The 12942-nt window shown below is 44.4% G+C and overlaps 1 protein-coding gene across 1 annotated transcript in view; it reads left to right on the plus strand.

The window, feature by feature from the left end:
- The window catches only part of LOC118315834 (neural-cadherin-like), a 73725-nt gene extending 71418 nt beyond the window's left edge, over positions 1-2307 (plus strand). Inside the window, exons 32-33 of the mRNA XM_035643432.2 lie at positions 501-655; positions 1319-2307. Of these exons, the coding sequence (XP_035499325.2) occupies positions 501-655; positions 1319-1885 (722 nt within the window). The 3' untranslated portion in view covers positions 1886-2307. The remainder of the gene's footprint in view (positions 1-500; positions 656-1318) is intronic.
- Positions 2308-12942: the final 10635 nt, after the last annotated feature.

Consider the following 12942-nt stretch of genomic DNA (forward strand, 5'->3'; position numbering starts at 1 on the left):
CGTGCTCGGCCGAGGCTTTGTGTTTGAGCTGGGAGGAGTACAAATTCACTTGATAGGTTTCCGAGGTACTGTGGTCTTTGGTAAGACAGCAAGCATCAAAGGCAATCGGTGGGAAGGTGGTGCCTCTGTTTTCCGTGCGTGTTCCGTTAGTATGTGTTAACCGTGCAGTCAGCGCAGCGAATAGGTTTTACAGGACAAATCAATGTGAGGTGGAAAAAAATTAAAAAATCCATTTACAAGCAAATATTAGTCTGCGCTACCTATTTATTCAGACAGATGTTGACTGTTCTATTGCACGTGATGAAAAATGCATATATTCCCATTGTACAGCCGGGGTAGTATCAACCAGTCCTTCAGCTGTGTATCATCACTTTCCGCTCACGTTGTCGACTTCATTCACACCCAGAGATGTATTTATGCTCCCCGATGCTCGGAATCTCAATTTGTGATTATGAGAGATGTGCCCCCGCCACGTTAACCTGCTCTCTGGCACCCCTCAGTGTTGATGCTGGGCCTGTTCCTCTACTCCTGCTGGAGGAGGCACAAGGGCCTGAAGGAAGGCGTGTACCATGTGTCCGCGCACCACGGCGAGTGGGAGGACATCCGGGAGAATGTGCTCAACTACGACGAGGAAGGCGGAGGGGAGCAGGACCAGGTAAGTGCGGGGGGGGGGGGCTGCCTTGCTGGTATTTAGACGGGCAGGGGGGGGGGGAGTAAACACAACTGGGCAAACGTGGCACTGCTTCAAGTCCTCATTTGCATGTTGTTGTTGTTGTTTTCTTGAAATGTCATCGTGTTATATTTCAGGACTATTTTTTTTTAATTTTTTACAACAAATAAGGGCACAAAAGTATATCAGCAAACATTAACATTTAAGAAGGGACAGTGTCTGCTGGTGCCTTGAAAAACGAAACACCAAATACCAGTTCCCCGGAGATCTGAATGTGAGTCGTTTAGCTGAAATTAAGCAAGTGGACCCCGATGGCTGTCGCCACGCTTCTGTTTTAATAGAGCTGGTAATAAGAGCCCCGCACCCCCTACGCCCCTGCTCTCTGCAATCAGATAATTAATTACTCAGCTAATCAATGGGGCTGTTGTCGCCAACACCTTCTTCCTACATGCCGGATCTTCGTCTCAGTCCGGGGGAAACAGGTCCATTTACTAGCAGAGGCATTTGCTCTCAGCTACACTTCTCTGAGCACGGATTGGTGTCATGTGGCAACGTTGTTTTCCCATTATCTCTTAAATAGATTTAAAAACAGATTGTCTCTTTCCGTCTCTTCTGTCCTTTTTTTCCTCCTCTCCGCGGGTCTCTCAGAACGCCTTTAACATGGTGGAGCTGCAGCGCTCCCTCCAGCCCAGCCCGGCGCAGTCCCTTCGCTACAGCTACCCACACAGCATCATCTCCTACCCGCAGACTAAGCTTCCCCAGGACAACAACAAGAAGGAGGTGGCCAACGGGAACGGCAGCGCAGCCATCGCCCTGCGCCTGGCCTTCCCCCGCTCTGAGACGGAAACCCTGCCGTCCCCGCTGACCTTCCGGCGCTCCCAGAAGACCCTCTCCTTCTCCAGCCAGGACTTGGCCCGCTACCTGTGTGAGGTCATCAGGGACATGGAGCACCCGGGGGAGCTCGGCACCATGACCACACCGCGGCGTCCCGCCGGAAAGGGGCGCGGCATGGCGGCGGTGCGCTCCCTCAGCTCCCTCAGTGCAACTCAGGGTTCAGAGGTCAGGCTCCAGGGGGGCCAGGGCAGCCGGCTTGACAGGTTCAAAACCCTCCGAGCTGTGGTGTGCGATTTGCGAGGAGACTCCAAGACTCCGGAGGGCCAGAGGGACAAACTGAAGGAGAGCAGAGGGCAGCTGAGCTGCGAGAAGAGTGGTTGAGGCTGCACTCGGAGGGACCGAACCGAAGGTTGCGGCAAAGCAACACTCGTCAGAGGGTGATGGTGGAATTCCAAAGGGAGATAATTAAATGTGAAATACTCTGAGACTGGGAGGTTGCCCAGGGTGTATGTGAAGTCTGCTATAAATGTACTGTATTGATGAAACTCTGAACACTTACATGCTTTGATATAAAAGTTGTTTACCAATGAATGATCAGATGTGACGTATTGTTTACTTGGCATTGCACTGTACAGTATATAATCAACAAGAAAGCACTTTTCGGAGGCGCCACGTGTCAAAACTACCCATGTCATAAAACTCATAGGAACAATGTCTGCGAAGTAAGACGGCAAATGGGTTCCCTGGGAGAGAACGCGATTCTTTCTGCCGTTAAGGACTCATGAAATCATTTGTGACGAAAAAAAAAATATTTTGTTTCATTTGTACTATCTATTTCCTTTTAAATAAATGAATATCTTTGATAATATTTAGAGCTTGATCTTGTTCAAACACCGGTTCACATTAATGAACGTCAAATCTCCCCTTTTTGAAGTTCAAGCCGACTTTAATCATCAAATGTTGGTCGGGCTGTGTGTTGTTTTTTTTTTTCCTCTTTCAGGTCAATACATAAAAGACGAAGTAAGATGTTTTTCTTATTACCTACAAGTTAATAATCTGTTTCCAGTAATGGTATATGGCATGACATTTATATTTAATTTGTCTTTCTTTATTCCTGGCCGTGATTAGGATGAAAACAATCATGACTGTGAACTGGAACAGCTGTTCTTGTTTCACTCAGCTAACTATGACCACAAACGAAGCTCTGGTGGGAAGAGCAAAGTCAATTTCAGGATTAATCATTCATGTCCAGGGCCTTGAGCCTCCTGACCTGAGCTTCTGGGAGTCTTCGGTATGAACCGCGAAGCATGGAGGTCCCAGAAGGCCGCACCATACACCCAATTTAATTGGCGAGCGTTACTGGAGTTAAACAGAGCTGTGACACCGCCCGGGAAGATGGTCTCGATGTCTGGATCTGGTGCTTCTACTCACCTACAACATGCTGAGAGATGTGAGAGGCAAAGAGGTGTGGTTTCAATCCCCCTGCAGTTTAGTTTTAAGGAGCTGCACAATACTGTATTTTCTATTCATGAGTGTTTGGTGTGTGGTGCACATTTGAAATCTCATGTGTGAGTCCAAAGATCATCACCTGCTTAGATGCTTTCTTCATGTGGTTGCTAACATTATTGCTGAATTATGTTTGATTCAGTCCTGGTCAGTCATCTCTGAGGTAAAATGAAAAGGAAAAAAGGTGCTGCGTGAATACACACTGCCACCTAGTGGCAATGTTGTGGAACTGCACACACAGCTCTTTCCTCCAGTTTATCTCTGCAGGACACCAGAGATTTCCCCTCGTGGGATTGGCCATCCCCAACATCATGAATTACATTTTGCCTCTAATATCGTTACATTTATATATTTAAAAAAAAAACTAATTCAAGTATGCATGACGAGTTTAAAATTTAAATTGCAAATTCCACTTGCTGCTGCACTATTTTACAACACATGTATTTATGGTGTAATAAGTTACCTAATACAATCCAAACTAAACTTAAATCAAAAAACTAAAAATATGCAAATGTGTCTCAAGTCCTGCATGTGCATCTGTCGAGATGCTACAGTATCGATGATACAACTGCAGCTGCTGATTGGCCAACAGATCTGACCTACTGGTTCCAGTTGTGACGGTAAGGAAAGCCGTGTCCGTTTTAAAAAAGAGAGCACTGTTGTCCTGCCACTCTTGCCATTATTTATTTATTTCAAATCATGTAATTTACCTTTCAGCCATCAGAGGACACCCGCAGTTCACCGGCGGCAGCAGCAGCAGGAACAAACTGCAGCAGCATCTGAGAAGAAAGAAAAAAAAAGAAGATAGCAGAATGATTTGATGAGTATTATGAAAATGAAGTGACTCATTTGCTCTGATCCTGACAGGCACCAGGTGTCGACCTTACTGGACGCCAGTGGGAGATCTGGGACCGACATGTTTGACTGGAGGTTCTTCTACTGAAGGTAACAACTAAATAAATTATTGCATTTCAGACAAGTTGAAAGTAGAAAAATGATCACTACATCATTAATATTACATTATTTGAATTTAAATGAGGCATTGAAACGTACAGTATAAGTTGTATTGTAACCGGTAATGACTCATTTCCTTCCTTTCCTGTGTTTACCAAAGTAGGATTTCAGTTTCTCTACTGAAATATTGGCTAATTTTGCTTCTTTGAGCCCCGGACTCTTATCAAATGACATTTAAAAAGTACAACGGGGGGTGCGCGTCTTTGGTGGGAACAGCCTTCATCTCGTTGAGATCTGTAATATGAGAAGACAGTTGTTTGTGTTCTATAAAGGGTCACGAGCCAACAATGCTGAAATCCAGTGGTTTCATCGCTAACAATAATGTGTTGTGCTTTACATGCTGAAAATCTCGGTACACAATATTTCCCTCTGAAATGTAATGGAGCACAAGTACAAAGTAACAAATCCTGGAATTTTACTCAAGCGGAGAAAGTAAGCATCTTAATATTGTACTCAAGTACTAGGAGTAAATGTACTTAGTTACTTGCCACCACTGCAAAACCCTATAAGATTCAATCCAAATAAATGTAGTTTTATTTGTGTAGCACCAAAAGTGTAGCAGCAAAAGCTTTACACAGCGAGGTTGAGACTGTATTCAACACTTGGACAGCAACCCCTCTCTCTTTTAACAGAACCAGACTGGATTGAGAGGACGCACATGTGGGCGAGAGGAACGCTCGGTGCGTCATGGGAGTTCCCCCCTGCAGTCCACAGCCCTCGAGCAGCACGAGCAAAGGATGTGTCATGGCTCACCTGAGCCAACCCCTAACTTTATGAGCTTTTATCATATTAGATTTTATTCCGTTGCCTTAAATGAAGAGAGGGTGTCCGCCTCCTGGACGCACACTGGGAGCTGCTTGTTTGTGTTTTCATCCTTTGAGTGGTTTTCAGAGACTTGTAGGATTTATGCAAAGAGGTCCGAGGAGGTCCGAAGGATCATGTGACCTTATTAAGACGTTTTATGACGGATTTTGGTGTAAATCGGACCCAGGATGAATCCGATTCTTACAGCCTTCATTGCAGTTTCCTGCAAACTAGAAAGTCTGAAATGAACAAGGCCTTTAAAATTAGGCCCGTGACCAGCGGATGATCATTCTGGACCCGGCAGATTCAACAGAATGACAACAGAAGGAGGCAATGTGCAAGGGGAGGACTGGGGAGGAAGGACGACACGCACAGTCCTCTCTCTCATTTCTGATGAGATCCCAGTACAGAAGAAGAAGGTGGGGGTGGAGGAAGGTGGCGGTGGTGGTGGTGGGGTTGAGTCTGGAGGCGGAGCAACGCGGGAGCAGAGTGTGTGATGTGACAGCTGGAGATTGTAAGAATGAGGGGGGGCAGAGCTCCAGCATCCGCAGCGCCGGCCGGTCATCCAGTCGGACTGTCAGTCAGTCAGTCACTCTCTGAGATTCCAGCTCTGTTTACTCTGGTGTTATTAACGTGCGCGCGTGTGTGTGTGCGTGTGCGTGTGTGTCCCTGTGTTTATCCTCAGGCAATAGATATGGGAGAAGTGACAATGTGGCGTGGCCCTCTGTCAGTCGCCCGAGAAAGTGGCATGCGTGTCAGCCCTCCTGACAGACACTCTCATCCTGCTGGCCAGCGACGGGGCGGCTGCAAATGTGGGACATGTCTTGTGACAGAGCGACACAGCCTACACGACAACTCGGCGTGCCGACAGGACACGAGCAGTCAAGTTTGATGTGGGGTGGGGGGGGATGGGGGGTGGGGGTCACCGCTGAGGGCCCCGGCTCTCGGAGGGTGAGTGAAAGCTGCAGTGATCTCCGCGCAGCTGGAGACGCATGCGACTGCGCTGCACCTCACTTAAACTCTTTTGGTCCTAAATGGGTGTAAGAGAAACCTGCTTTTGTCAGAGGTGGGCAGACGCGCGGTCCTCGTACACATGTGCCACGTGCATTTGGACGTCAGTAGATCATAACTATACCCTGGGACATTATTACTATTAACTGAGGACACTGTGAACATTGGCAGCCTCTGCCGGGCCTCCACACTGTGTTTAATTCCATGTTTATTCCTGGATTTGCTTTAAATGACAGGATTAAGCGCTTTCCTGCACACAGCGGGAGAAGGGCCCACTGGTCTCACGCGCAATGGAAATGTAAACATTTAGAAACGTTCATAATAACAGATGGCAGGCGGAGGGAAAATGAAAAAAATTCCCATGTTGTCTCTGAAACAGGAAGCACAAGTGTTTATGTATTATTTTTTGGATGGTCCACCAGTAACTGGCTGGAGACCGAAGGGATCTACTCTGAAGCTAATTCTCACTTTTTTTAAACAACTGAGATCTCACAAATCGATATGTAAAGCAAACGTTTTATTCCCACAAATTATTAAGGTTGAGAGGAGGTTACAATTTAGTTTTTTTTCACCCCTTCCAGAATTAATTTTGAATAAGGATTCAAACTGTCACAAATGATGGCGGCACAAGTTTGAACAGATGGCATAAAAATGTATTTCACCAAAACAGTTGGCGCCACTTTTCTGTCTCTGTTTCAGGAATCCATATTGTTTTTGTAATTGGAGAGATGAACGTGATTTCAAACAAAATCATCCCAATTAACAGTTTACAAGTCTTCGACCCACAGACATCAGCAGACACGGGGGATTCTCTCCCCGCAGTGTCCTCCTACCTCACCTCGAAATGCTCTTTGGGGTTTCTTTGGCTGTACGTTGAGGATCGTCGACCTTCTGAACGCCGTCACGGCGTCCCAATTGATTCTGAGGCGTTTGACTGAATCTGAGCTGCTGCACAACCTCTGCATCCATCAGCAGTGAAGCCATTAATTAAAGCCCGTGTGTCAGTTCCGATCGTCAGGCAGACTGTACATGACCGAGCAATAGCAGGACCACCGCCACGTTTGACAGATGAGGCGGTGGCATTGGGCCATGAGCTGCGTATTTTTCACAAATACCCTCTTTCCATCATTTTTTTTATAGAGGTTGATTTTTTTCTTTTGTTTGTTCAGTCCTGAGAACTTTGTTTTACAACTCAACTGGTCTCTTTTTACTCGTGAACTGCCGTCTGGCCTTTTTGAGGCTCTTGAAAGTGGTATTGATTATTTCATTTTAGATTGAACGTGCTAAATTAGATTATACGCCTGCTTAAATGATCTGACTCGGCTGTTTTAGTCATTAATGTTCCATTACTATTATTTGAGGGAGGGCGTTGTTATTTTGTCTAGGGTCAAAATACATTTTTATAATGAGGGGTTATTTTATTACCTTAATAGAAGTAAAAAAAAAACAACCAAAAATCAATCATCTAAAAAGTAAAAAAAACAATTATTATCAATTAGCCAATCCCAGCTGACATTGCAGCCCCAACATTGAAATGTGCTCAAAATAATTTTGAACGTCTATTTCCATGACAACTGGTCAAACTCGCGATATGGTGGACGGCTCCAGATAAGGACAGCTACTAGATGGACGTCCCGGCTTCTGCTTCCGAGTTCAAGAATGGACTTTAAATGTCCCAGCAATGAGGAGTGTCACACAATTCCCACCGTGCAGTGATTCCTACATCTGCCCACAGATGGCACTCTTTACCACACCTGAGCTCTGAGTCACATCCACTGATCTGTGCTCACATCAAGATCCTCGGGTTCCTTCTCGGACTCAGACAGTTAGATGCCTCATCCCCTCCCATGTGAGCTTCGGAGCTCCTGCCCTTGCGATGATGCTGCCGCAAAGCGCTGGCCACAGTTGATCATTGACTGTACCGGGAGCATTTAATGGCACAATCATGATGGATCCTGCGAGCAGTTGATTTATTGATCATTGTCCTCGGCTTAGCTGTGAATACTCAAATAGTAACCAATCGCCCCCCAGAAATCACCTTCCCGCACTGCCTTTCTTTTCAAAAGTTGTTAATGTTTGTTTTTTCTTCCTTCTGTGCCACAGGTGACTTTCAGACAATCATCGATTGAATGTTTTGTGAGTGATTGCATAACAGCAAACTGAACCTGTGAGGTGTTCCTGTGTCGAATGTGGCCGTTTGAGGCTGTCAAGGACTTTGTCCATCCATCACCGAGGAAGAGGAGGGCTGAGCCGAGCAGCAGTGGAGGAGAGGAAGAGGGGGCGAGAGCAGAGGGCGCCTGACAGATGGGCTTAGTGAGTGAATCATTGACAGGGGCCCGGTAACGGATGCTGGCTCCATCAATATCTCAAAGCCCGCGTGATGAATTACTGCAGATAAACAATGCTGAGTAAGCAAATGTGTTTTTAACAAAGCCAGGTGGAAATATTACAGCATCTGTGCAGAGCTCCACACATCAAAACATAGGCTGCAATTTTTTTTATTTGGGTATCCGAGGGCGCGCAGCGTAAAGCATTGCATTTCATTTATGTCATTTATCTTTTTATTATTTTACACTTTCCAATTCTTCATTTCAATTGGTTTCTAATGATTATTCCTGTGTGAGCATTTTTCAAGTAAAATCTCTTTCAAAAGAATTGATGTCAAGATTTAATGTTTTCGTTTTTTTACACATATTTCTCATCTAGAAATATGAGTCAATGGTGTGACATATTTGTCAGTGGTACCACACTGATGCAAAGCGCGTATGTGAATATACTCATTCATACAGAAAGACTAGAGGTTGCAATCGCATTAGAATTTTCTTCTTTGCGGCTGCATCACATAATGATAATTTTTTGGGGTTCTGAATGAATTCAAACTTTTACTTTTATACCATTTGCTGTTGGAATTTTTTCATCAATAGCCATAGATGTTTTCACTTTCTGTAATTATCTTTCTATATACTAGTTTTCACCACCACTGGCAGTACTAAGTCAATCATTCCCAACCTGGATACAAATGGCCTACACATACATATGAAGTTACTTGGGTAATGTGAACAAATACACCGGTTGCTCTTCTGCTGTTTTTCTAGCTGATCAACAGAAAAAAAAAATCTTTCAGAAAAATTCAAACTTGACCCTTTTTTCCTTCCAGATTTTTTTGCTGCTCAAAAACGGCAGCCTAGAAAAATGTGAACCCTCCCCGTCTCAAACGTAACCCCACCCCCCCCACCACCTTCCCGTGTGTCTCTTCCCCCCTCCATTAGATGCAGACTGAACTCCACCAGGTGCTGCTGGAAACAATGGCCGGCCCGTACAGGGATCAATGCCAGGCCACTGATGGGCTCTCATTCCTTCACCAGCAGACGTGATAAATGACATGGCCCATATGTTTCAGCAGCCTAGACTCTAGCCGCCAGCCTCCTTTGTCTCCACATCTAAAGGGAGTTATGCTGCGAAAAATGCAATGCTCACACACACACACACACACACACACACACACAAAGACACTTAGACACACACACACACACACACACACACACACATGTTTTTGTCAAAAGCCAGGATATTCTGTATTAACCGAGGACAAATACTACAATTTGAGGCAAATTCCTTTTGTCTATACTAATAGATCTTTAACAACTTCAGGATGTGATTCTTTAAAATAACCCAAAAAAAAAAAAACTGTTTACGCTCTTTCTCCTCCTAGCTCCACACTTCTTTCTCCTCCTCTCCTTGGCAGCGGTACATCCTGATGTCGGTACAGGTAGCACCGCTCTGGCCCCTGCCTGCCGTGTCCCAGGTGTCCTGTCAGCTGTCAGGGGCGTCCAGCAGCAGACAGGGATGCCATGGCCAGTGGGGCGGGCCATGTTGGACGGGTCAGCCGTCAGCGTTGTGGACAGACAGGCATGTGGCAGTGATCTCCCTGTGACAGGCTGTCAGAGCCGCCGGAGAGCCACCAACCAGCACTCGCAGCCCTGTCATCTCACCTGATTACAGACAGAGGGTAAGCTCTGAATTCTCAACTTGGCACCCGGACTTCACTGCTTCCTCTCCCTGCTGCTTGTGCAAGTTCATGCGGTGTGGCTTTTGAACTCGGCACAGGCTTCTTTCCTTCTGTCTGCGAAAAAGTTACTGGTGTGGTGACGGACTCAGTGACGGCGCTGCTGTCTGTTAGATATTACAATTGCGTGTGTGTGTGTGTGTGTGTACTTAAAAAGGGGTGATTGGGTTCAAGCACTTTCTCCTGCTTCACATGTTTACCTGCAGGGCAGACATAGTGGGGCTGACAAGTTGTACAAGAGGAGGAGACCTCAAACCTGTCAAACGACATGACTGCCATTTCACAACAAGGGACATCTCCGCAGCTCGTGGTTCTCTACCCTGATGATGATGATATTGTGGGAATAAGTGTATGTGTGTGTGTGTGTGTGTGTGTGTTTACCCGAAAAAACACTCTGCACCCCCCCCCCCCCCCCTCTCCCAGTCCTATGTGATCCTGTCTGACAGGTGACATTTGGAGTGGTTCAGGAGATATATGTGCCATTTGTATCCGCGGCAGGGTCAGAGCATGTTACATGACCTGCAAGACAGAGAGCCGGAGAAACGATACTAATCTCGCCAGGAGATCAATACGGGACAGAGAGGCACTGATAATTGACCGCTGTCAATCAATCAACGCTGTGTTTGTGTGTAGCCATTTAACATCTCTTTGTGGTACGAGGAAGTATATGAAGGTAGAAGGTAGACCAAAACCCTGGAAAAAATAACTTGGATTTGTTAAATCTCACTATTCATGGAGGTTATGGTTAAAATCTGCAGTGTTGGAGGAATCAGATTCCTGACTTCAGTAGAAGTGGCAGTAGTCAATACATTTACAATACAAGTCAAAGTCATGCACCGACAATTTCTCAAGGTTGAAATATACTTCGCAAATTTACTGAGTCACAATTCTATTTAAAATGTTATTTTCCATTATTTTATTTTCTGTTATGTCAACTGCTCCACTACATTTATTATAAATCTTTTTTAAGAAGCAACCCTAATATAGAATAATATAGTAACACAAAAAAAACCAAATTATGATGTATTTTTATAAATAAAACTACCCAGAAATATATGAAGTACTTAAGATTAGTCCAATCTATACCAGCAACAATATTGAATTGATTTGAACCTTAATGCATTAAACCTTCATCAGCATAATAAACCACTTTTGTTTTTGATACTAAAAGTGCTTTTTCTTTTTTTTAAATTTATATAATTAATATAATAAAACTTTGCAAATGAAAGGCCTGCACTTAAAATGTGATAAAGGAAAAGGTATGTCAGTATAAAGTAACAAAAGTACTAATAACTATTTGTGCTGTAGTTTAATGCACAACGCTGCATCATTTATTATAAAGTGATTGTGTTTTGTTTGTAAAATATCCTAATGTTTAAAATAACAAGTTGCTAAAACTATAGTGGAGTAAAAAGTACAATATTTCCCAATGGAATGACATGCAGTAGAGGTATAAATTAGCATAAAAGTGAAATACTCAAATAAAGCCACAAAAACTGTACTTTTGTAGAACATTTATTTAAATGTACTTGATTCATTTCCACCACTTAAATTCATTCAAGCGTTTGTCATATATTTGTTGCAATCAAAGAAATGTCCACTCAGAGACATGTGTTGTGAAAGACTTTCCCTGATCATTGGTACACTTAAAAACATGTTTCAGCGCTTCAGATCATCCATAACCTGCAGTGGGGAATTTCCCAACACAACATTTACAACATTGTGATGATTTTACATGATTTTATAAACATGGTTTCCCACTGTTGGGTTTGGTGGCGTTGTGTAAGGCAGAGTCTCAGTCGGGGGCTTTCATCACTAATTATCTAAGGAAAGATGCCGCGTATACACGCCGCAATCATGAAGGCATTAGTTACATAAACAACAGTATTTCCATAAATACGCCTGTGACAAGAGTGATGGAACACCCGTGTGTTCGGGGTAGCATGTCTGACTGTGTTAATGGGAGGTGTAGTTAGCTATGTCTGGACGTGTGGCGCACCGCAGAGGATACACACATATGTAGACTGCAAAAAAAAAAGAAAAAGCAAACAGGAACGTGCACTCAGACACGCACGCACGCACACACACACGCGCGCACGCACACACACCAGAGGCATGGAGTGCAAATGCATTTGATGTTCAGAGAGGAGGTGACATCAGAATATGCAAAAAAGACTTTGCCGCAGGCCGGAGATTTTTAATGATGAATCCATTCATTATAGAATAAGGTCATTATGCTTTTGTTGTCATGAAATGTACACATTCATCATCCGTCCACCCAGGACTGAGTCCATTGTCCCTCTTCTCCGGACGACCTTGGATGGAAAATTTATAAACTGAGAAATACAAATACACACAAGTACAAACATGCAAACATGCAGACTTGTGCACACGTCAATATCCCCAAGGACAGCAAACATACACACGGTGAAATATTTTTCTAAACCACATGCATTTCATCACACCATTTATAATGCGGGAGATGAAAATGCAACAAATTTATAGTTTTTGTGTGTGTTTGTGTGTGTTTGCGTTGTTCAGCTGTTTCATATCCTTAACAGAGACTAAACCAGATATATGAGCCTGTAATGAAACATTTTATGCTAATTGTATTTGTTTATGAGCAAATTAATGGCAGCCGTGCAAAACGGATGATGATGTGAGCACATACACAACATGATAGGATTCCTGAGGAATTCATTAGCTGTTTGCAGGTAATTAGAGGAAATAATTAAGGTGATTACAGTGCGTCACACGCACACACACACACACACACACACACACACACACACACTCGCACACTCGCACACTCGTACAGTATACATCAAAAGATCTCCCCTACCGCCCCGCCTGGTTTTCTGCAACTCTTTGTGGAAAGTGCTGACAGTGCTGTCTGCGATAACCCAATCACAGCATACAGAGCGATTTTGATCCCTGTTTCTTCCCTCATCTTCCCCGTCCTCACAGGTCTCCTGTCTGCAGGGTCCTTCCCTCCAGTCACAAATCCCTCATACCGAGCACCGTCCACAATCTGACA

The sequence above is a fragment of the Scophthalmus maximus genome, chromosome 7 (assembly GCF_022379125.1).
Source record: "Scophthalmus maximus strain ysfricsl-2021 chromosome 7, ASM2237912v1, whole genome shotgun sequence".
Lineage (NCBI taxonomy): Eukaryota > Metazoa > Chordata > Actinopteri > Pleuronectiformes > Scophthalmidae > Scophthalmus > Scophthalmus maximus.